A 21,963-nucleotide genomic window follows, 5' to 3' on the forward strand; every position below is an offset into this window, starting at 1 on the left:
CAACACTTTGGGTACCAGGCTGAAGTCAAGCATCCTGACAAGATTTCTTCATGCTCTGGTGCAACCATTCTCAAAATGTGACCCATGGAGACTTCCCTGGTGGCCCAGTGGTTGAGTCTGCCTGCCAATGTAGTGGACGTGGGTTAGATCCCTGGTCCAGGAAGATCCCACAGCTGCAGAACAACTAAATCCATGCACCGCAACTACCGAGTCGAGCTCTAGGGTCCATGTGCTGCAACTACTAAAGAAGCACCCAGAGCCTGTGCTCCACAACAAGGGAAGCCACCGCAATAAGAAATCCATACACCACAACCAGAGAGTAGCCTCCCACTCATGGCAACTAGGGAAAAGCACTAACACAGCAACAAAGACACATTATGGCCAACTAATTAATTAATTAATTTTTAAAAAAGAAAAAAAATGTGACCCATGGATCCTTGGAGATCCCTAAGAACTTTTCAAGAGGTACGTGAGGTTAAAAAAAATTTAATATAATACCCAGACACCATTTGCCTTCTTCACTGTGTGGACTTAATGATGCAAAAGCAAGGATGGATAAAAGTTCTAGTGCTTTATTACAAATCAAGACATGGCACCAAGCTGTGCTAGTAGTCATAGCAATCTTCACTGCCATATACTGACACTGAAAAAAAATTTTTTTTTATTCAAAAAGCCAGCTTCATTGAAAAATGACAAATTTTGCAGCAGTGGAAATTATTAGTTTTGTTACATCTCAACTTTATCCACGTCTTTATAATATTCTATGTAATGGAACGGGAAGTCCACGTGAAAAGCTCTCCTGCTGCACACTGGACTCTGAGGGTTGTCTTGAGGAAGAGCACATGTGCAGTTTTCTCAGCTGCAAGATGAACCGGCCACTTGATTCATGAAACATTTTTACTGGAAAGAATGACTAGTGGACAAACTATGGTTTCCCAGACTGGGATATTTGGCAGACATTTTCTCAAAAAACAATGAAGTGTGCTTATCCTTTCAAGGAAAACAAGTGACAGTATCTGTTACTAATGATAGAGTTGAGCTTTCAAGCAAAAATTAAAATTTTGGAAGACTTGTGTCTACCACCATTAGCTTGACAACATCCTAATGTTTGAATTTCCTAATAAGACCAGTGCTGATACTAATGATTGTGATTTTTTATATTGTGTAATGAAATATGTTGATATTTGGAAATGCTATATAATTCAGTGAACAAGATTTCTCAAATGATCAATGTATGATGTTTATACATAGGTAAAAGTTTCATTCAAAGTTCAACACAGACCAACAGATTATAAGGTAACAGGTACCAAATGTTTGTTGATGTGGTTTCAGATTCTATGCTTCAACTAGCCTTTAAGAAACTACCACAGAAACTATCATGTGTAAGTTTTGGTACAGCATCTAAAAAGAATATCCACAATCATTTGAAAGGACAATTAAAATACTCTTTCCTCTTCTAAATTACATAATTGTGATAATTTCTACTAGGAATTATCAACATTCCAGTCATTTTTCTCAGACACCTTTAAGATTTGGGAATGACACAGAGATCATGAGGCTCAAATATGATACGGAATTAAAGAAGCATTTTCTGAGTTCTCTTTTATTGGTCTCAGCTTAGATTCCACTAATTGGTTCAGACTTCCACACCTGGAGCTGGACTTAGAGCTGTTCCAAAATCAACACTCAGAGTTGAAAGCAACCCCTCAAAAATTTTTCCTGGAGTAAAATATCCCCTTTAGCTTACCCCCACTCGCCTGCTCTAGGCCCCTAAACCTGGGCCTAGATTCTGCAGGAACTGGGTTAATCCCAGAAGCTTTTGAATCTGGCCCCTGTTTGAATGGAGATAATAGGCTGGGCCCCTCAGAGCCAAGAGTCCCCCAGGCCCCTGCCTCAGCAGCCTTGGTCTCCCCAGCCCCTGCAGCCATGAGTTCTGATGCAGAGATGGCCATTTTCGGAGAAGCAGCTCCCTACCTGCGGAAACCGGAGAAGGAAAGAATCGAGGCTCAGAACCGCCCGTTTGACTCCAAGAAAGCCTGCTTTGCAGTGGATGATAAGGAATTGTACGTGAAGGGTATGATCCAGGGCAGGGAAAACGACAAAGTCACAGTCAAGACCCTCGATGACCGGGTAAGTGTTGATCTCAGATGTTCTTGCTAACGTGGGCATCCTTCTTTATCCTCTGGAGTAGAATATTAGAAATTGCATGCTGACCAATAGCAATCTGATAACAGAAAAAGACTTCCACTGATCTACTTTATGGTGACATCACAGGTGAAAACTGCCTTGGCACACACCTTTGCTCCTATCTCTTTCTTTCTCCAAGGACTTGAGCTTTGAGAATTTTTGTGATGTTTGCTCTGGGGAAAGGGGAAGGTGGTGGTGAAAGAGGTTGGACTATTGAAGTGAGAGATGGATGAAGACTGCTGCTGGATGGGTGAATATTCCACATAGGACTCTCTAGGCTGCAGTGTGACTTAGAGAGGGAGCTCCAGAGGCAATGCCTAGTTTACTACAGAGAATTACAGAGCACTGTTCAAGGTAGCTCAGATGGTAAAGAATCTGTCTGCAATACAGGAGACCCAGGTTCGATCCCTGGATTAAGAAGATCCCCTGGAGAAGGGAATGGCTACCCACTCAGTATTCTTGCCTGGAGAATTCCATAAAGAGGAGCCTGGCAAGCACATGTGTCCATGGGGTTACACAGAGTCAGACATGACTGAGTGACTAACACTTTCACTATTCAGTTCAGTACTTACTGGACACCTACGACATCTAGGTCACAGTGTCCATCACTTTGCAAAATTGAGAAAATCTCAGTAACCATTTCCGCAAAGTTTATCATCTAGGAAGAGTACATGACAGGTACGAATCGCAGTTCACAAATTCCAGCATACAAAACAGGTGATTACTATTGTTGTTGTTATCATTGTTGTTGTTTAATTTAACCTTTGATGTTAGTCTCTTTAAAAAGGGCCAGAAATAAATTTTCTTGAGTTACTATTGGGGTCCACTCTCAAGAGTTATGCCACATTTTCAGTGATACTATACTGGGTCTCACTGTCCCCCTAAAGGATCTGCTAAGAAGCAAGCCCTGAATCTTCAAGATGCACAGATTTTCCCATCTCCTTTGTGCTACTTTGGGTGTCTCTCTGTTTAGTGTAGGGCAGTGGGGCAGAAGGGCCTAATTTCCTCTAGAGATGTGGCCTTTACCAGCAAATCTCCTTTTTTCGGTGAAACCCTCAAAGCTCTTCTAAGGATATAGGCTTATGGCAAAGACTAGGAAGGCTTACTGGCTGTTTTTCTTTTATGCACTAGTTTCTACCTTTCCTGAGTAATGGAGTGCCAGCTGTATGCTTAAAAGGAGGGAAAAACATAGAAGGGAAAATTAGGTATTAGTCTCAAAATACTGTTTGGCCATGGACTATACTACAAGTCCAAATGTTTGAACTATTAGACCAGAGGTGCAAGGAATTATGGAAGCCTTGAAAAGACAGGGGAAAGCAGAGACAGGTCATGGATGAGGTAGCGCCTAAGAGATTTGAAGGTAGCTAGACATAATTTCAATATAGATATTCCAGACAAAGGGACCCATGTGAATAGAGATATCAAGGTGGAGATGCACCAAATATGCTGGAAGAATTCTTTCCAGTATTCCAAGCTTGATCTCACTGTACCACTCACAGCAAATAGGGTACACAGAGACAAGCTGCTCTGGCCTTGGCTATCCTGAGTACCCCCTGGCCACCCTGAGGTTGAAGGGCTCTACAGCTTTGCACAGGTGTAACCCACTCCTGGCGCAGAATGGCACACTGACTTGGGGGCATCAGACCAGAGCTGGTTACACAGTTTGACCAGACTTAGATTCAACAAGAACAGGTATTTATGGAACATCTCTGGGCACAGACATGATCCATGATGTTATCCATGGTAATGGGGCCATCGCACCACAATACCTCACCATTTTCTCCACACTGGTAGCATGGATACTGAGCATCGGCTCTCTCACTCATCACCTGCCTTTCCTCTCAATATCCAGACACTCACTCTCAACAGTGAACAGGTGTTCCCCATGAACCCTCCCAAGTTTGACAAGATCGAGGACATGGCCATGATGACCCACCTGCACGAGCCCGCTGTGCTGTACAACCTCAAAGAGCGTTATGCAGCCTGGATGATCTACGTGAGTTTGTTCTCATGGCCCCTATTCATGCAGGCGGTTAACATTGTGAAAACCAGTATTAATGTCCTCATGAAATAATTATATTCCTTTTTTTTATGGTGCAGACTTACTCAGGCCTCTTCTGTGTCACCGTCAACCCCTACAAGTGGCTGCCGGTGTACAACCCCGAGGTGGTGGCGGCCTACAGGGGCAAAAAGCGCCAGGAGGCCCCGCCCCACATCTTCTCCATCTCTGACAATGCCTATCAGTTCATGCTGACTGGTAATTTCTTTTTTACTATGTATTTATTTTTGGCTGTGCTGGGTCTTCATTGCTGCACACTGGCTTTCTCTAGTTGCTGCAAGCAGGGGTTGTACTCTAGTTGTGGTGCTCAGGCTTCTCATGATTGAGGCCTCTCATGATGGAGGCTTCTCACCTACTCCAGTATGATTGCATCTTTAAAGACATATGCAATGACCCCATTTCCAAATATGGTCACATTTTGAGGTATTAAGGGTTGGGACCTCAACCTATGAATTTTGCAATTCAACCTACTGTAAATGGAAAACCATTGTCACTTTCCACAAGTAAAAGGGAAAGGTAAAAGAAAAATGCAGTGACAACAAATAAGCATCCATAAATCTAATTATTAATAGAAGCTATGGCTTCTTACAAGTTCTGAGTCTGAGACTTGAGTTTTTGTTGTTGCTGTTATTGTTAAAAAGGGAGATAAGAAAGTGCTAGTGAGGAGATAAAGATCTGTGAACGTGAAGAACTTTTCACACTGTGGGACTCATTGTTCACATCCCCTGCTGCCCACATTACACATCCTGCGTTTCGGAAATCCGCACAAATTGTCTCAAAGAAGATTGTGTATGTTTAGTCGCTCAGATATGTCTGACTTTTTGTGACCCATGGACTGTAGCCCACCAGGCTCCTCTGCCCATGGGATTTCCCTGGCAAGAATACTGGAGTGGGTTGCCAACCCAAGGATCAAACCCACATCTCCTGGCAGGTGGATTCTTTACTGCTGAGCCACTAGGGAAGCCCTAAAGATTAGATATACCCAAATCATCTCACCACTAGTTATGGCAAACTCAGAACTGGAACTCAGGGGCTCTACCCACCCCTACCCAGTGTTGCCTTATTTGTATATCCTGCCTATTGGTTGATCATTGATTCTGTTCTGCTTCCCTCTGTATTTCTAGATCGAGACAACCAGTCCATCCTCATCACGTGAGTAACCCATGTCTGCTCTAGGATGACTTAGAAGAGGGCCATCCATCCCTTCCACTCTCCTTTATCTCACTTACTTTTTAAAAAAATGTATTTTATTCAAGTATAGTCAATTTACAATGTTGTGTTAGCTTCTCATGTACATCAATGTGATTCAGGTATATATATGTATATACTCTTATATATACAATAAGAATATATGCACAATATATGTGTATATATTCTTATATATACATAAGAATATATATAATATATGTGTATATATTCTTATATATACAATTCTTATATATGCAGTTGTATATATACAATATATTTTCATATTCTTTTCCATCATAGTTTATCACAGGATATTGAATATTGTTCCCTGTGCTATACAGTAGGACCCAGTTGCTTATCCATCCTACATATAATAGTTTGCATCTTCTAATCCAAAACTTCCAGTCCATCCATCTTTCATCTCCCCTCTCCTGTTGGGCCTCTTTCCACCCATGGGTCTGTTCTCTATGTCTGCATATCTCACTTTTAAATCAACAGTGGAGAATCTGGGGCTGGGAAGACGGTGAATACCAAGCGTGTCATCCAGTACTTTGCAACAATTGCAGTCACTGGAGACAAGAAGAAGGAGCAGCAGCCAGGCAAGATGAAGGTGAGCAGCCTCTTGAACCTGGAAGGCTTCTGGAATAAGTACAACTTCAGTCTTGGGTGAGCACTAGGTGTTTGCAGGGCTCTGTGCTCAGCAGAGATGCACAGTAAGAGGTCTTGCCTGGGGGTACTTAGGGGACAAGACAAGAAATGGCTCCATCTCGTGGACTCGGGCTCTAGCACAGGCCCCATCAGCAACAGCCCAATGACTCTGACCATCTCCACATCCTCCTCTGGAGAAGGAGTGGTTTAGGCCAGAGGTTCTCAAAGGATTGCTAGGCTCCAAGCCCAGAATTTCTGCTTGAAATTCCTATCTCACCTTCACAGTCCTGGCAGGTTGAATTTCTCTCATGTTCCCACTCTTTATGCTGCTGGTCTAGGGACCACATTTTGGGAACCACTAGGCTGGACAATAGTTTCCAAAGAGCCAGAAAGATAAGCAATCATGCATGGAAGGGGGAGAGTGAAAACTCTGCTTTCCATAAGAGGACTTTTAAATAGTAATTCTCATGAAATATTTTATGCAACTTAAAAACATTTTCAAGAACCACTGTTTCTATCATATGGGTTGCTTTTGTTGCTCACAGTCTAAATTCTACTTCTGAACCCAAATATCTATGTAAATGAGTCCTGATGCAAGCAGTAAAATAGGTATGTACTCTAAAAATCTGTATTTTATAATGAAATGTTGTCAGAGAAAAAAGGCAGTCTGGGAAATCGAGATGGAGTGCATAGTACTCCAAACAGGAATCTGGTGTGGCCAGAAGTCACTGTGATGCTGTGCTAAGACCCCCTCTAGGATGAGATGTTGAAGCCTCCTTCGGTAGAATAGAGATGGGCTTCTGGATACTTCCACATTCTGCACCGGCCACCAGCCTAGACTGTGTGACATCTCTCCCTAATCCCTTCCCAGAGCATGCATACTTTTGAGTCACCAAGAAATTACTTCAGAAGATGTCCAAAGTCCTCCCTTTTTCTCTTCTCTTATTTTTAGGGAACCCTGGAAGATCAAATCATCCAGGCCAATCCCCTCCTGGAGGCTTTTGGAAATGCCAAGACTGTGAGGAATGACAACTCCTCGAGATTTGTAAGACTCATTCCAACTGTCAACAGCCCCCAGAAACCAAACCCTCTCCTCCAGTGCTAGATGTGAAAAAAAGGGCCACACAAACTAGGATATTCCTGGCCTCATCTACCCCCAAGTGATTCAGATCAAGCTGCCCAACTGGGATATTCTGATAAACTTGCAACAACATGCTGGCTTGTTCCCAGCACAAGGGGGATTTAGCTATCCTTCCTTAACTAATCAACATCACCTTAGAGCATTCTGGGGCTTCCCAGGTGGCACTAGTGGTAAAGAATCCACCTGACAATGCAGGAGACATAAGAGAAGTGGGTTCGATCCCTGGGTTGGCAAGATCCCCTGGAGGAAGGCACAGCAACGCACTCCAGCATGCTTTCCTGGAGAATCCCATGAGCAGAGGAGCATGGCAGGCTACAGTCCATGGGGGTCACAAAGAGTCAGACACAGCTGAAGCTACTTGGCACGCACATACACGCACAAGAGCATCCTGAAGTCACAATGATTCAAATTCCATAAGTACAGAGCAACTTCTTTGTGCAAAAATTGGTCTTTTAGAGTGGAATCATTTTAAAATGCAGAAGTCCATTGAGCAACATCCACTGACTTACTAGCCATGAAAACCTTAGTGTGAAGTTAGTTAGCAGAATTGACCTCCTCCAAGTCAGGAGGAGGAAAAACTTGGTGAAGGCAACAAAGCTCAAAAACTGGGGAAAAGTTTAAATTGAAGGCTATGTCCCATCCTTCAACATTTCACTTAGGATCAGCTCAACAGAAGAGGCATTTACCTCCGACATTGACAAATAAACAAATATCCAGTCTTCTATCTAATTTCACTGGCCAGTAGAGCAATGCCCAGAGGCACTGCCATTAAGGAGCTAAAACTCCTGAGAACTCAATACATAATTTACATAAACCTTGGCCGATCCTTCATTAGCTCTGCTTTAGGCTTCATTCAGAAAATACTGAGAATATCACTGAGTACAGTAGATTCCAGAGTCAGTGGGTGAACAAGCAAGGCAGCATTTTTGCCCTCGAATCTGCTCACAGAATGGTAGAGACCAATTAAATGAACAATGTATGGAGGAAATATACACACACATACACATGCATATATACACACACACACATATATATATACTATATGTAATTTCACCTCTGACTACCGCAAACTGAGTGAACCCAGGTGCTGAGTGGGTCTTTAGGGAGCCAGCTCCTCCTGGGAGCTAGGTTTGCCTGTAGTAAACAGTAAGGGGATATGAGGCAAGAAATCTCAGAAGTAGCACCCAGAGGCAAAAAAGAAGTCAGTTAGTCCAACCAGGTTATCAATGCAAAGATGTTATGGAGAGTTTGAGCAAGACAGAGACCAAGGAGGCAGTCAGATGAGAGGTGGTCCCAAGAGAGAGTTGAGAGGGAGCTCACAGGCATCCCCAGAGCTAAAGGGACAGAGCCATGGGCTTTAGGCAGAGCTATCTGAGGCTGGGCTGAGTTGGTGTGGGGACTGGATGCCAAGCAAATGGAGAGAAGGAAGTCCTCAGGCTTCTGGCATCACCCTTGCTGACCCTACACGTCCCACCATCCACAGTCACACCTAACAGAGGCTTCGACAGTACCATGCAAATAGAATAGCCATGTGTCAGTCGCTCAGTCATTCTCTTTGAGACCTCTTGGACTGTATAGCCCATCAGGCTCCTCTGTCCATGGAATTCTCCAGGCAAGAATACTGGAGTGGGTAGCCCTTCCCTACTACAAGGGATCTTCTGGACCCCGGGATCGAACCCGGGTCTCCCGCATTACAGACAGATTCTTTACTGTCTGAGCCACCAGGGAAGCCCAGAATAACCATGGTGTTTGTCAATCTGTTGTTGGACAGGGGAAGTTCATTCGGATTCACTTTGGAGCCACAGGAAAGCTGGCGTCAGCAGACATTGAAACCTGTGAGTCCAAACACACACCTTGAATTTGGCCCCAGGGTCACCTCCTGGGGAACATAAAAATCACATTGCTTTTTGTTACCTTAGATCTCTTAGAAAAATCCAGGGTGACATTTCAATTATCCAGTGAGAGAAGCTATCATATTTTTTACCAAATCATGTCCAACAAGAAGCCAGAACTCATCGGTAAGTTTCCTTGGTTACCATTCTCATCTTCCAAACCAGTCTCATTGGAAAAAACCCAGAGTCAGTTGTGCATAAGATGCTAAAGGGATCTTCCTGCTCCACAGACCTGCTTCTCATTTCAACCAACCCCTTTGACTTCCCCTTCGTGAGCCAGGGAGAGGTCACCGTAGCCAGTATCGACGACAGTGAGGAGCTATTGGCCACTGATGTAAGTATCCTGTGTGTTTATTTACTTAAGTGAGGAATTGTTGAATTTATGAACTGGGAGACATCCATGATCTCACAAAGAAACTGGGACAGAAGGATGCTCAGTGATTAGGCCCAAGATCTTGGAGAATTTGTACAGATGGCACCCTGCCCCCCACACTCCAGAAAACTCCAGAAATGGGAATAACAGAAAGTTCTCCAAAACAGGCCTTCAGTTCCATTCTGCAGCCTTTCAGGGTATAACGTTTGCATGCATAATGGATAAGATTTTGGTCAAAGTCTTCAGGATACAAGACCATCTACATGGTTCTTTAAGAAAATCTAGAAAATACAGAAAAGTCTAAAGCAGGAAAACTCAGCCCCACTCTGCAGTAGCTGCCCCATTCCCCCGTCTACCTGCCCTTGGGCTCACAGGAAACACCCTCCTCCCCAGCACACCTGTCAGGCCTCTGGCATTTAGCCTTGGGGAGCATCTCTAGAGTCAGTTATAACTAAGTGCACTGAGCACGTACTTGTGCTAGGAACTGAGAACTGCATCATCTGCTTTAAGCATCAACAAAACCTCTAGGATCAGCCCCACTGTTGCCCCCATTTCATAAAGGTAGAAGCTAAGTCTTGGGGAAAAAACTCACAATTTGCCTGAAGACAGTTTGTAAACAACTGTCTGAACCCAGATCTGCCCAACCCTGAACTTACATTTTTAACTAAAATATATCTCAGTGCAGTTCATCTCTACCCCTGGGTGGCTCCACCCTCTCAGAAGCTGTAAGAGCTTTTGGAGAAGGGTCTCATCCAATACCCCAGGGGCCCTGTCCAGGGCCCAGCTCCTTGGCCTTCATTTTCTGCCATTTCCAGGTGATGTTGATTGTTTTAAGGCAAGAAGAAAATGTTCATGATCAAATAAACTTCAGTTAACACCAGTCTGGCTATCATATATTTTTAACCGGGTTTCCTCATCAGGTTTCTCCAGCCTTTATCACCTGGGGAGGAAGGTTAGTGACTGATGCAAGGCCTCTCGGCACCCCACCACCTCCCAAAAGTCCCTCTTGTTGCGTTGGTCACTCAGTCATGTCCTCCTCTTTGTGATTCCATGAACTGTAGCCCGCCAGGCTCCTCTATCCATATGATTTTCCAGGCAAGAATACTGGAGTGAGTGGCCATTCCCTTTTTCAGGTGATCTTCGTGACCCAGGGATCAAACCTCGGGCTCCTGCATTGCAGGTGGATTCTTTACCATCTGAGCCACCAGAGAAGCCAAGGCCCTCCTAAGGAATTCTAAAACTTCCCAAAGTAATATCTCATGTCCTCACAGGCGACCCCAGCTGTCAGGGACTGCCGTTGCTCCCCCCTCCCAAGGAGAGTCTTCAGGGTAGTGGTTTACCTATGGCCAGCACAGAGGGAGACTGATGTCTCCAAGAGACTGCATTCTCCAGTAATGCTTTCACCGGCGTCCTTTTGGCATTTAGCGAAAGTTCTTTCTCTATCTGTAGCCACCCACTCCTAGGACACAGACATGCGCCAGCTGGGGTGGGATATGGATTCCAGGGCCTCAGAATCTCCCCTCCCTCAGTTTCTGATGCAGACTCTCCCTCCTTCACAAGGGGGTGCCACCTCAGAGCACCTCCCTCTGCAATACTGTCCTACTGACACAGACCTACCTGGTCTGTACCATCAGCTCCCCAGACACACCCAGACCTGTTTCAAATGCATCCCTGCACATTGCTACAAACTCTCTTTGAATCTCAGTTCTTCACCTGGTTCAGTTCAGTTTAGTTCAGTCGCTCAGTCATGTCCGACTCTTTGCAGCCCCATGGACTGCAGCATGCCAGGCTTCCCTGTTTATCACCAACTCCCAGAGCTTACTCAAACTCATGTCCATTGAGTCAGTGATGCCATCCGGCCATCTCATTTTCTGTTGTCATCTTCTCCTCCTGCCTTCAATCTTTCCCAGCATCAGGGTCTTTTCAAATGAGTCAGTTCTTCATATCAGGTGGCCAATATTGGAGTTTCAGCTTCAACATCAGTCCTTCCAATGAATATTCAGAACTGATTTCCTTTAGGATTGACTAGTTGGATCTCTCTATAGTCCAAGGGACTCTCAAGAGTCTTCTCCAATACCACAGTTCAAAAGCATCAATTCTTCAGCACTCAGCTTTCTTTGTTGTCCAACTCTCACATCCATACACAACTACTGGAAAAACCATTGACTAGACGAAACTTTGTTGGCAAAGTAATGGCTATGCTTTTTAATATGCTGTCTAGGTTGGTCATAACTTTTCTCCCAGGGGGCAAGCATCTTTTAATTTCAAGGTTGCAGTCACCATCTGCAGTGATTTTGGAGCCCCCTCAAAATAAAGTCTCTCACTGTTTCCACTGTTTCCTTGTCTATTTGCCATGAAGTAATGGGACCAGATGCCATGATCTTAGTTTTCTGAATGTTAAGCTTTAAGCCAACTTTTTCACTCTCCTCTTGCACTTTCATCAAGAGGCTCTTTAGTTCTTCACTTTCTGCCACAAGTGTGGTATTATTTGCATATCTGAGGTTATTGATATTTTTCCCAGTAATCTTGATTCCAGCTTGTGCTTCACCCAGCCTAGTGTTTCTCATGATGTTCTCTGCAAATAAGTTAAACAAGCAAGGTGACAATGTACAGCCTTGATGTAATCCTTTCCCGATTTGGAACCAGTCGGTTGTTTCATGTCCAGTTCTAACTGTTGCTTCCTGACCTGCATACAGTTTTCTCAGGAGGCAGGTAAGGTGGTTTGGTATATCCATCTCTTTCAGAATTTTCCACAGTTTGTTGTGATTCACACAGTCAAAGGCTTTGGCATAGTCAATAAAGCAGAAGTAGATGTTTTCTGAACTCTCTTGCTTTTTTGATGATCCAGTGGATGTTGGCAATTTGATCTCTGCTTCCTCTGCCTTTTCTAAATCCAGCTTGAACATCTGGAAGTTCACAGTTCATGCACTGTTGAAGCCTGGCTTGGAGAATTTTGAGCATTACTTTACTAGCATGTGAGATCAGTGTAACTGTGCAGTTGTTTGAGCATTCTTTGGCATTGCCTTTCTTTGGGATTGGAATGCAAACTGACCTTTTCCAGTCCTGTTCTCAGCCACTGCTGAGTTTTCCAAATTTGCTGGCATATTAAGTGCAGCATTTTCACAGCATCATCTTTTAGGATTTGAAATAGCTCAACTGGAATTCTATCACCTCCACTAGCTTTGTTCATAGTGATGCTTCCTAATGCCCACTTCACTTTGCATTCCAGGATGTCTGCTTCTAGGAGAGTGATCATACCATCATGATTATCTGGGTCATGAAGATCTTTTTTGTGTAGTTCTTCTGTGTATTCTTGTCACCTCTTCTTAATATCTTTTGCTTCTATTAGGTCCATATCATTTCTGTCCTTTATTGTGCCCATCTTTGCATGAAATGTTCCCTTGCTATCGCTAATTTTCTTGAAAATATCTCTAGTCTTTCCCATTCTGTTGTTTTCCCCTATTTCTTTGCATTGATCACTGAGGAAGGCTTTCTTATCTTGCTATTCTTTGGAACTCTGCATTCAAATGGGTGTATCTTTCCCTTTCTCCTTTGCCTTTCACTTCTCTTCTTTTCACAGCTGTTTGTAAGGCCTCCTCAGACAACCATTTTGCCTTTTTTGCATTTCTTTTTCTTGGGGATGGTCTTGATCACTGCATTCTGTACAATGTCACGAACCTCCATCCACAGTTATTCAGGCACTCTGTCTATCAGGTCTAATCTCTTGAATCTATTTGTCTCTTCCACTGTATAATCATAAGGGATTTGATTTAGGTCATACCTGAGTGGTCTAATGGTTTTCCCTACTTTCTTCAATTTAAGTCTGAATTTGGCAATAAGGAGTTCATGATCTGAGCCACAGTCAGCTCCTGGTCTTGTTTTTGCTGACTGTATAGAACTTCTCCATCTTTGGCTGCAAAGAATATAATCAATCTGATTTCGGTGTCAACCATCTGGTGATGTCCATGTGTAGAGTCTTCTCTTGTGTTGTTGGAAGAGGGTGTTTTCTATGACCAGTGTGTTCTCTTGGCAAAACTCTATTAGCCTTTGCCCTGCTTCATTCTGTATTCCAAGGCCAAATTTGCCTGTTACTCTCTTGACTTCCTACTTTTGCATTCCAGTCCCCATAGAAAAGGATATCTTTTTGGAGTGTTAGTTCTAGAAGGTCTTGTAGGTCTTCTTACAACTGTTCAACTTCATCTTCTTCACCATTACTGGTCAGGACATAGCCTTGGATTACTGTGATATTGAATGGTTTGCCTTGGAAATGAGCAGAGATCATTCTATCGTTTTTGAGATTGCATCCAAGTACTGCATTTTGGACTCTTTTGTTGACTGTGAGGGCTACTCCATTTCTTCTAAGGGATTCTTGCCCACAGTAGTAGATATAATGGTTATCTGAGTTAAATTCACCCATTCCAGTCCATTTTAGTTCGCTGATTCCTAAAATGTCAACGTTCACTCTTGCCATCTCATATTTGACCACTTCCAATTTGCCTTGATTCATGGACCTAACATTCCAGGTTCCTATGCAATATTGCTCTTTATAGCATTGGACTGTACTTCCATCACCAGTCACATCCACAAATGAGTGTTGTTTTTGCTTTGGCTCCATCTCTTCATTCTTTGTGTAGTTATTTCTCAACTGATCTCCAGTAGCATATTGGGCTACTGTTCATGGGATTCCCAAGGCAAGAATCCTGAGTGGTTTGCCATTCCCTTCTACAGTGGACCATGTTTTGTCAGAACTCCCCCCCATGACCCATCCATCTTGGGTGGCCCCTACACGGCATGGTTCATTAGTTTCATTGAGTTAGACAAGGCTGTGATCCATGTGATCAGATTGGTTAGTTTTCTGTGATTGTGGTTTTCATCCTGTCTGCCCTCTGATGGAGAAGGATAAGAGGCTTATGGAAGTTTCCTGATGGGAGAGACTGACTGAGGGGGAAACTGGGTCTTCACCTGGAAATCTGGAAAAATCTGTGCACCTATAAGGTTTTCATAGGGACTTAATGAGATAACATAGGGATGGTGTGTTGTTCACTTTAAAACTAGTCACAGCCTAAAATGTTGAGAGTTATGTTTTATTCGGCAGGAATTTTTAGGACTTCAAGCCCAGGAGGCAGCATCTCAAATAACCTGAGACAACTGCTCGAAGGAGGCAGGGGGTGGGGGGAGGGGTGATGGGAGAGGCTGAGGGGAGAAGTCAGGTTATAGAGAAGCTTTGCAACAAAGGTCAGATAGTCTGAACATGAAAAGATGATTGTTAATTTTAAAAAAGCAGATATCCAAACTTAAGGAATGTAGGGCTTTTCTATGTATGGGAAGATGCAAGAGTCTGGACTCAGTGAAATCATTCCTTTCATATGCACCTCAGCTCTCTGGAGCCAGTATCCTGTATTTTCACATCCTGAGTTTCCTTAGAGCTTACTGGCTCATGAAGGAGGGCTGCAATCGCTGATGGCTGTGATATCTTTTGCTTATTGATACCGCAGGAAATATTCCATTTATCAGCACATAGTGCCCTCCCTAGCTCCTTTCACATTTGAAAAATTGTATCTTCCCTTCCAGTTCTAATATTCTATGATGCCATGTCATTGCTATTCTGAACAACACTGGAATTCCTAGATGGCAAAGCCAAGCTCACAAGCTCTTGGATAGCGTCCATGAGCCTGCCTCCTCCCAGAATCACACAATCGTTTCCAATGGCCTCGTCCAGAAAACAGCCCCAAATCTATGGGACAAGACTCAAACCAGTGCTCACTGGATGGAAGCAAACAGATAATTCACATTTTCTTCCCATAATCTCCACCCACACACAAACACATTCAATGAAAGAAATGGTTTTGAACCCCTAACTTACCATTTGCCACCTGTCATCCACTTATTGGGGTTATGCCTTCTCATGTGCTCTACAAAATGCCAGGAAAGAGCTGCATTGGGATCCCTGAGGCCTGCTGTGATGGCTGTCCTTCTCTCTAATTCCCAGAATGCCATTGACATCCTGGGCTTCAGCTCAGAGGAGAAGGTCGGGATCTACAAGCTGACGGGAGCCGTGATGCACTACGGGAACATGAGGTTCAAGCAGAAGCAGCGGGAGGAGCAGGCAGAGCCGGATGGCACAGAAGGTACCACACATGGGAAGAGAATGAGGTTCAACTCTCCACCTGGTTCACTTGTGGACTGGGTCACAGCAGAGAAACGTGGTGTTCACCTCAAGAGCTGCTCTTGGAAAACTGTACAAACTGAGTTTGGGTTGTCCATGTGGTTACTCTCACTGTCCCCCACTTGACAAATAACAAGACCGAGGCATAAACAGGGATTCCCGGGTGGTGCAGTGGTAAAAGAATCCACCTGCCGATGCGGGAGACAAAAGAGAAGCAGGTTCGATCCCTGGGTCGGGGAGATCCCCTGGAGAAGGAAATGACAACCCACTCCAGTATTCTTGCCTGGAGAATCCCATGGACAGAGGAGCCTGGAGGGCTACAGTTCATGGGGTCTCAAAGAGTTGGACACGACTGAGCATGAGCACACAAAGGAGCAAAGCCCAGATTTGAACCCAGGTTCTTTGCCACCAGACTATTCCACAACTTTTGGAAACGAGACACGTGAACCATTTTGAAGGTAAAACAAGTATGACTTGGTGCCTGTCTCAACACAGCATGTCAGGGGTGAAAAAGAGAATGTATTGCCCCAAGCTTTCAAGTTTAAGTAACCAGAAGAATAATGGTAGGATCCATGTAAATGAGCAAAAGGAGAAGGGATAGTTTGAGCCAAGAGTAAAACACACAGCTGGCCTCTTAGTAAGTCCTTAACGAACACTGCCCTGAGTTTTTATTAACATGGCTCCCCAACCAGCAATGAGGTGATGGTCCCAACCAAGGAGGAGCTTGGGAAGCAACATGTCTCTACTTCTCAATGAGCTCAAGACAAGCAGCCAGGCCCATCCCAAAGTCCACCAAACTCCTAGTGAACTTTGTGAAATTGCCAGTATTCAACTGAACTTGATCATCTCCAAATACTTGCAGGCAAGTTTTTGTACTTCTCTCTCAAGTATTTGCATGGCACCTTGAGCTTCCTTGGTGGCTCAAACAGTGAAGAATCTGCCTGCAATGCAGCGGACCCGGGTTCAATCCCTGGGTCTGGAAGATCCCTGGGAGAAGGGAATGGCAACCCAGTCCAGTATTCTTGCCTGGAGAATTCCATGGACAGAGGAGGCTGATGGGCTGCAGTCTACAGGGCTGTAAAGAGTCAGACACGACTGATGATTAACACTTGTAGAAATTAGGAACGTGTTCAACTTATATTAATTGTCCAAATGGTGCTTCTTTTACTTATACACCATGTTGTTGTATTATCAGATTCCAACAGTACTAAGTAGCTGTATGTTTTTTAATGAAATTTAAATTTCATGTTTGTCAAAATTGACCTATTAGTAAAGACTATCTAGTATAGAAAGCAAAATGAAAGTTCTTGAAAGCCCAGGACCCTGGATTATGGGGTCGAAACTCCAGTGCAGGTCTGGGGCTTGTAGGAAAACATAAAAACATCCAAAAGGATTATAGACAATACTTCTGGGAGGACACAAGGCCCGACTGGATGTTTTAGCAGCTGCTGTCTGTGTGACACCGCTTCTTCTTTTCCTTCAGTGGCTGACAAGGCTGGGTACCTGATGGGTCTGAATTCCGCAGAAATGCTGAAAGGCCTGTGCTGTCCAAGGGTGAAGGTTGGGAATGAATATGTCACGAAAGGGCAAACTGTCCAGCAGGTAAATGGAAATGCTCTGAATCCAATCAACTTGAGTGTTTTCCTATTTTCAGTTTCATCCTGAAGTTCTTTCCATTGCATGGATCAGAAAAACATATGCAACTGGCTTCAGCATGGAAAAGGAATTCATTCTTCGGGCTCAGGGTAACTCAAGGAGGGCCTGGGACCATGGAGTGAAGAGCCCTCCAGAGCCAGGCAGCCTCCTTCTCAGGGACTCTAGACTGTCATCTCTCTCCTGCTCTGTGTCCTCACTAGGCGGATAAGCTTTCCTTACCTTCCCTACCCGTGACCACCCCAGAGCTCCCAAGTTTACATCTCTGTGGTTCCATCCTCATCCTGAGACCAACATCTTTTTGATCCCAATTCCAAATTCTCAGGAGAGACACTCTGTTTAACCCAACTTGGAGCAAATGTCCACGTCTGGTTCAATTAGGTGTGGCCAGGGCTAGAGTCATGTGCTATATCCATGCTTGGTAGAAAACAAGCTTTGTAAATGGAATTGACCTCGTGAACTGAGAAGATGCCTTGAGATAGACTTAATCTTAGGTTAAACTGTATGAAATTGCCAGTATCCTGCCACCTTTGACTTTCAAGGCATCCACTTTGTAGGTTTCATAAAAACACTACTTTGAGGGTTGAGTGGATGATCCTTTTTCAAGGTGACCAATTCGGTGGGCGCTCTGGCCAAAGCCGTCTATGAGAAGATGTTCCTGTGGATGGTCACCCGCATCAACCAGCAGCTGGACACCAAGCAGCCCAGGCAGTACTTCATCGGGGTCTTGGACATTGCTGGCTTTGAGATCTTTGACGTGAGTTGTTTGGATAAATGATAGACCTCAAAGGGCCCTTCTGCTTTGTGTCTGCTTTGTTGAATCTCCCCTGGATTTTCCAGACTCACTTAAATTATTTGGTATCTGAAACACCCAGTTCAACAGCCTGGAGCAGCTGTGCATCAACTTCACCAATGAGAAACTGCAACAGTTTTTCAACCACCACATGTTCGTGCTGGAGCAGGAGGAGTACAAGAAGGAAGGCATCGAGTGGGAGTTCATCGACTTCGGGATGGACTTGGCCGCCTGCATCGAGCTCATTGAGAAGGTAAGAAACACTGCTCCCCAGGACAGCTCCTCATTGGCTGGGCCACCCCCTCTTTGCTCTAACACTTCTCTGCTAACAGACTGGCTCCCTAACTCATGTCCCCAGGCTCTGAACCTTCAGAGAGCTGATTTTCCAGTGCGGAAAGGGTAAATGTTTAGAAAGCTCCCAGAATCTGTTCAGACAATTAAAGAGGTATGTGAGTGATTAAGATCCAAGAACTCAGTGATCCCCAAGAATGTGAATGAAGCCCAGGGATGACTGGGCATTTCATACGTACCTGACTTGTCCAAAGGCCCAAGGAGGAGGGACCATGGAGCAGTGGGCTTCCTGGAGGAATGTTACTATAAAAACAGAGGATGATATTAACTTTTTAAAAAATAATTCCCATCACATTTTGAGCACTGATTGTGTTCGAAGCCTGTCTTCCTAAGGTGGCTACTGAAAAACCCAGATTTTATTGCTTATAATATTACTCATATGATTTTTACGTCTATGTATGGAAGGAAATGGCAACCCACTCCAGTATTCTTGCCTGGCAGGCTACAGTCCATGACGTTGCAAAGAGTCGGACATGACTCAGCAACTATCACTCACTCACTCACGCAACTTTACATTTTTTGTAAATTTGTTCCTAAAAGGGAGTAAGTTGGGGAAACATAGCTTTTTTTTTTTCCTATGTAGGGAAAAACTTAGTTCTTCCCTACTATGTGTTTCTCTTCTATGAATTTGCTTTACTACTCACACAGAGCACTTCGTTTTTTTTATTTCTGGTCACCAAACATATGGAGGTTTTTCCTCATGACAGCAAGCAATCCTCTGCAACATTAACTGGTCGTCCTACAATTTAACTCAATTCTGGCACTCTCTACCTAGAGATGCCAAGTTCAAGCAGTAGGTCCCCAGGTGTCCTACAACTTCTGACCTAGTTGGCTATAAATCAAAGTTTCTCACAACCCTGTCCTCAGGTTTAATTAATTTACTAGAGGGGTTCACAGAGCTCAGGAAAACACTTACATTTACCAATTTATTAAAGGATTTGATAAAGAAAACAGATGAGGGACTTCCCTGGTGGTCCAGTGGTTAAGACTCTGTGCTTCCAATCCTGGGCACCCAGGTTTGATCCCTGGTTGGGGAACTAAGACCCCACATGCCACATATTGTGGCCAAAAAAATAAAATAAAAAGTAAATAATAAAAAAAAATTTTAAAGGATACAGATGAACAGCCAGATGAAGAGACATATGGGATGAGATCTGGGAGGGTCCCAAATGCATGAGCTTCTGTCCCCAAAGTTTGGATTGTGTCACCCTCCCAGTGTGGACATGTTTGCCAACCTGGAAGTTCTCAAAATCACCTCCAACTAGGATTTTATGAAGGCTGCCTCATGTAGGCACAATCAATCATTAGCTGCATTTCCAGCCCCTCTCCCCTTTCTGGTGGATGGGGGAGGGGATGAAAATCCCAAGCTTCTCATCATGGCTTGGTCTTTCTGGTGACCAGCCCTCAGCCAGGGGCCCCCACCCCAGAGTCACCTCAAGAGAACAATAGATGCTCTAGTACTCTTATCACTAAGACATTACAAAAGCTTTAGGAGCTCTTTGCCAGGAACCAGGAACAGAGACCAGTATATATATTTTTTATTATCTCACAAAGAGCTGCAGTTACACACATGCAGTTTCACTCCATGCTTTTTTGTTCAGCAAACATTAAATAAGCACCTACTATGCTGCTGTGCTTAACGTCAAGCACTATTCTGTCAAGGCACCAAGCAGACCAACAGACAGCCTTGTTCTCGCAGCACTGACATCCCAGTGTTCCTAGTCTCACAGTGACAGCACCAAAGAAGTTGCCCTTGGCTCCTACAGAAGATGGAGTCATTGGGGATGTACTAGTGAACACTGAGGATAGTCCATTATCCTCCCTCCAGCCGATGGGCATCTTCTCCATCCTGGAAGAGGAGTGCATGTTCCCCAAGGCCACGGACACCTCCTTCAAGAACAAGCTGTATGACCAGCTCCTGGGCAAGTCCAACAACTTCCAGAAGCCCAAACCTGCCAAGGGCAAGGCTGAGGCCCACTTCTCCCTGGTGCACTATGCAGGCACCGTGGACTACAACATTGCTGGCTGGCTGGACAAGAACAAGGACCCCCTGAATGAGACAGTGGTCGGGCTGTACCAGAAGTCTTCGCTGAAGCTGCTGTCCTTTCTTTTTTCCAGCTATGCTGGTGCAGAAGCAGGTGACATCCTTTTTTAAAATCCCCCCTCGTGGAAACTATGTAATCACTCACAGCTCATGAAGAACCAATAATTGGACATGAGCTTCAGGATGACTTTGATTTGTCTGTTTCTGTTTTTCTTTCTCCTACTTCTATTCTTCCTCTTCATTAAGAGATTGAGTTCTAATCATATGACCCGCAATTCTACTCCTAGGTATACATCCCCCCTCAAAAAATCCCACTAATTTGAAAAGATATATGCACCCCAATATTTATAGCAGCATTATTACAGTTGCCAAGGTATGGAAGCAACCTGTGTCTATCACCAGATAAATAGATAAAGAAGATGTGGTAATATCTTGTATGTGTGTATATACACACATATAATGGAATATTACTCAGCCATAGAAAAGAATGAAACGTTTCCATTGCAGCAACAAGGATGGAATTGGAGGGCCTTAAGCTAAGAGAAATAAGTCAGACAGAGAAAGACAAATACTGTATGACATCACTGATTTGTGGAACCTTAAAAAGCCAAAATCATAGAAACAGAGATCTGATTTGTGGTTGCCAGAGGTGGGACGTGAGAGTTGGGGAAAAATTGGGTGAATGGGGGTTCAAAGGTGCATACTTACGATTATAGTATAAATAAGTTCTGTGGTTGTAATGTACAGAGTGGCAACAGTAGTTAATAAGGCTGTATTGCATATTTGAAAGCTGCTAAGAGAGTACCTTTTAAAAGCGCTCAGCACAAGAAAAAAACTAATTTTGGAGGTGATAGACGTTAAGTTGTAGTGATCATTTTGCAATATATACAAATATCAAATCATTCCTTTGTACATCTTAAATTTATACAATGTTATATGTCAGTTACAGCTCAATAAAATGGGTGGGGGTGGGTAAGAAGGCCACCACTGTGTCCTCAGGACTCACCAGACACACCCTCTGTGTCTGTCTGTCTCCAGGAGACTCCGGGGCAAGCAAGAAGGGCGGGAAGAAGAAGGGCTCCTCTTTCCAGACCGTATCTGCTGTGTTCAGGGTTTGTTTTTTCACACCTTCCATATTCAGTTGTTTTTCTGCCCAGTGAAACAGCGTTTGGAAAGGTAAATGTGCTTCTTCTGGTTTGTGTCCCAGGAAAATTTAAACAAATTGATGACCAATTTAAGAAGCACTCACCCTCACTTTGTGCGATGTCTGATTCCCAATGAGACTAAGACACCTGGTGAGTGAGAATCCACCAGAACAGGACTCCCTGAAACAGAAGCAAAATTCCGTGGGGGGTGTGCACACACGTGTGTGTGCGTGTGTCAGTGAGTCTGTGTGCATGTGCGTGTGTGCTTCCCTGAGGACGGGGTCATGATAGCCTTTATCTCTTTGCGGTCTATGATACAGGGC

At 44.1% G+C, this 21,963-nt stretch overlaps 1 protein-coding gene across 1 annotated transcript in view; it reads left to right on the forward strand.

The window, feature by feature from the left end:
- Nucleotides 1-1,926: 1,926 nt before the first annotated feature.
- LOC145541569 (myosin-13) overlaps nucleotides 1,927-21,963 on the forward strand; it is a 48,092-nt gene continuing 28,055 nt past the window's right edge. Inside the window, exons 1-16 of the mRNA XM_081578301.1 lie at nucleotides 1,927-2,130; nucleotides 4,040-4,183; nucleotides 4,288-4,444; nucleotides 5,371-5,398; nucleotides 5,933-6,044; nucleotides 7,035-7,127; nucleotides 8,995-9,058; nucleotides 9,143-9,241; nucleotides 9,346-9,449; nucleotides 15,478-15,616; nucleotides 17,138-17,256; nucleotides 17,915-18,064; nucleotides 18,183-18,353; nucleotides 20,280-20,589; nucleotides 21,534-21,607; nucleotides 21,703-21,790. Coding sequence (XP_081434427.1) covers nucleotides 1,927-2,130; nucleotides 4,040-4,183; nucleotides 4,288-4,444; nucleotides 5,371-5,398; nucleotides 5,933-6,044; nucleotides 7,035-7,127; nucleotides 8,995-9,058; nucleotides 9,143-9,241; nucleotides 9,346-9,449; nucleotides 15,478-15,616; nucleotides 17,138-17,256; nucleotides 17,915-18,064; nucleotides 18,183-18,353; nucleotides 20,280-20,589; nucleotides 21,534-21,607; nucleotides 21,703-21,790 — 2,056 coding nt within the window. The remainder of the gene's footprint in view (nucleotides 2,131-4,039; nucleotides 4,184-4,287; nucleotides 4,445-5,370; nucleotides 5,399-5,932; nucleotides 6,045-7,034; nucleotides 7,128-8,994; nucleotides 9,059-9,142; nucleotides 9,242-9,345; nucleotides 9,450-15,477; nucleotides 15,617-17,137; nucleotides 17,257-17,914; nucleotides 18,065-18,182; nucleotides 18,354-20,279; nucleotides 20,590-21,533; nucleotides 21,608-21,702; nucleotides 21,791-21,963) is intronic.

The sequence above is a fragment of the Giraffa tippelskirchi genome, chromosome 3 (assembly GCF_054371585.1).
Source record: "Giraffa tippelskirchi isolate mGirTip1 chromosome 3, T2T-mGirTip1v1.2.pri, whole genome shotgun sequence".
NCBI classification, from domain to species: Eukaryota; Metazoa; Chordata; class Mammalia; order Artiodactyla; family Giraffidae; genus Giraffa; species Giraffa tippelskirchi.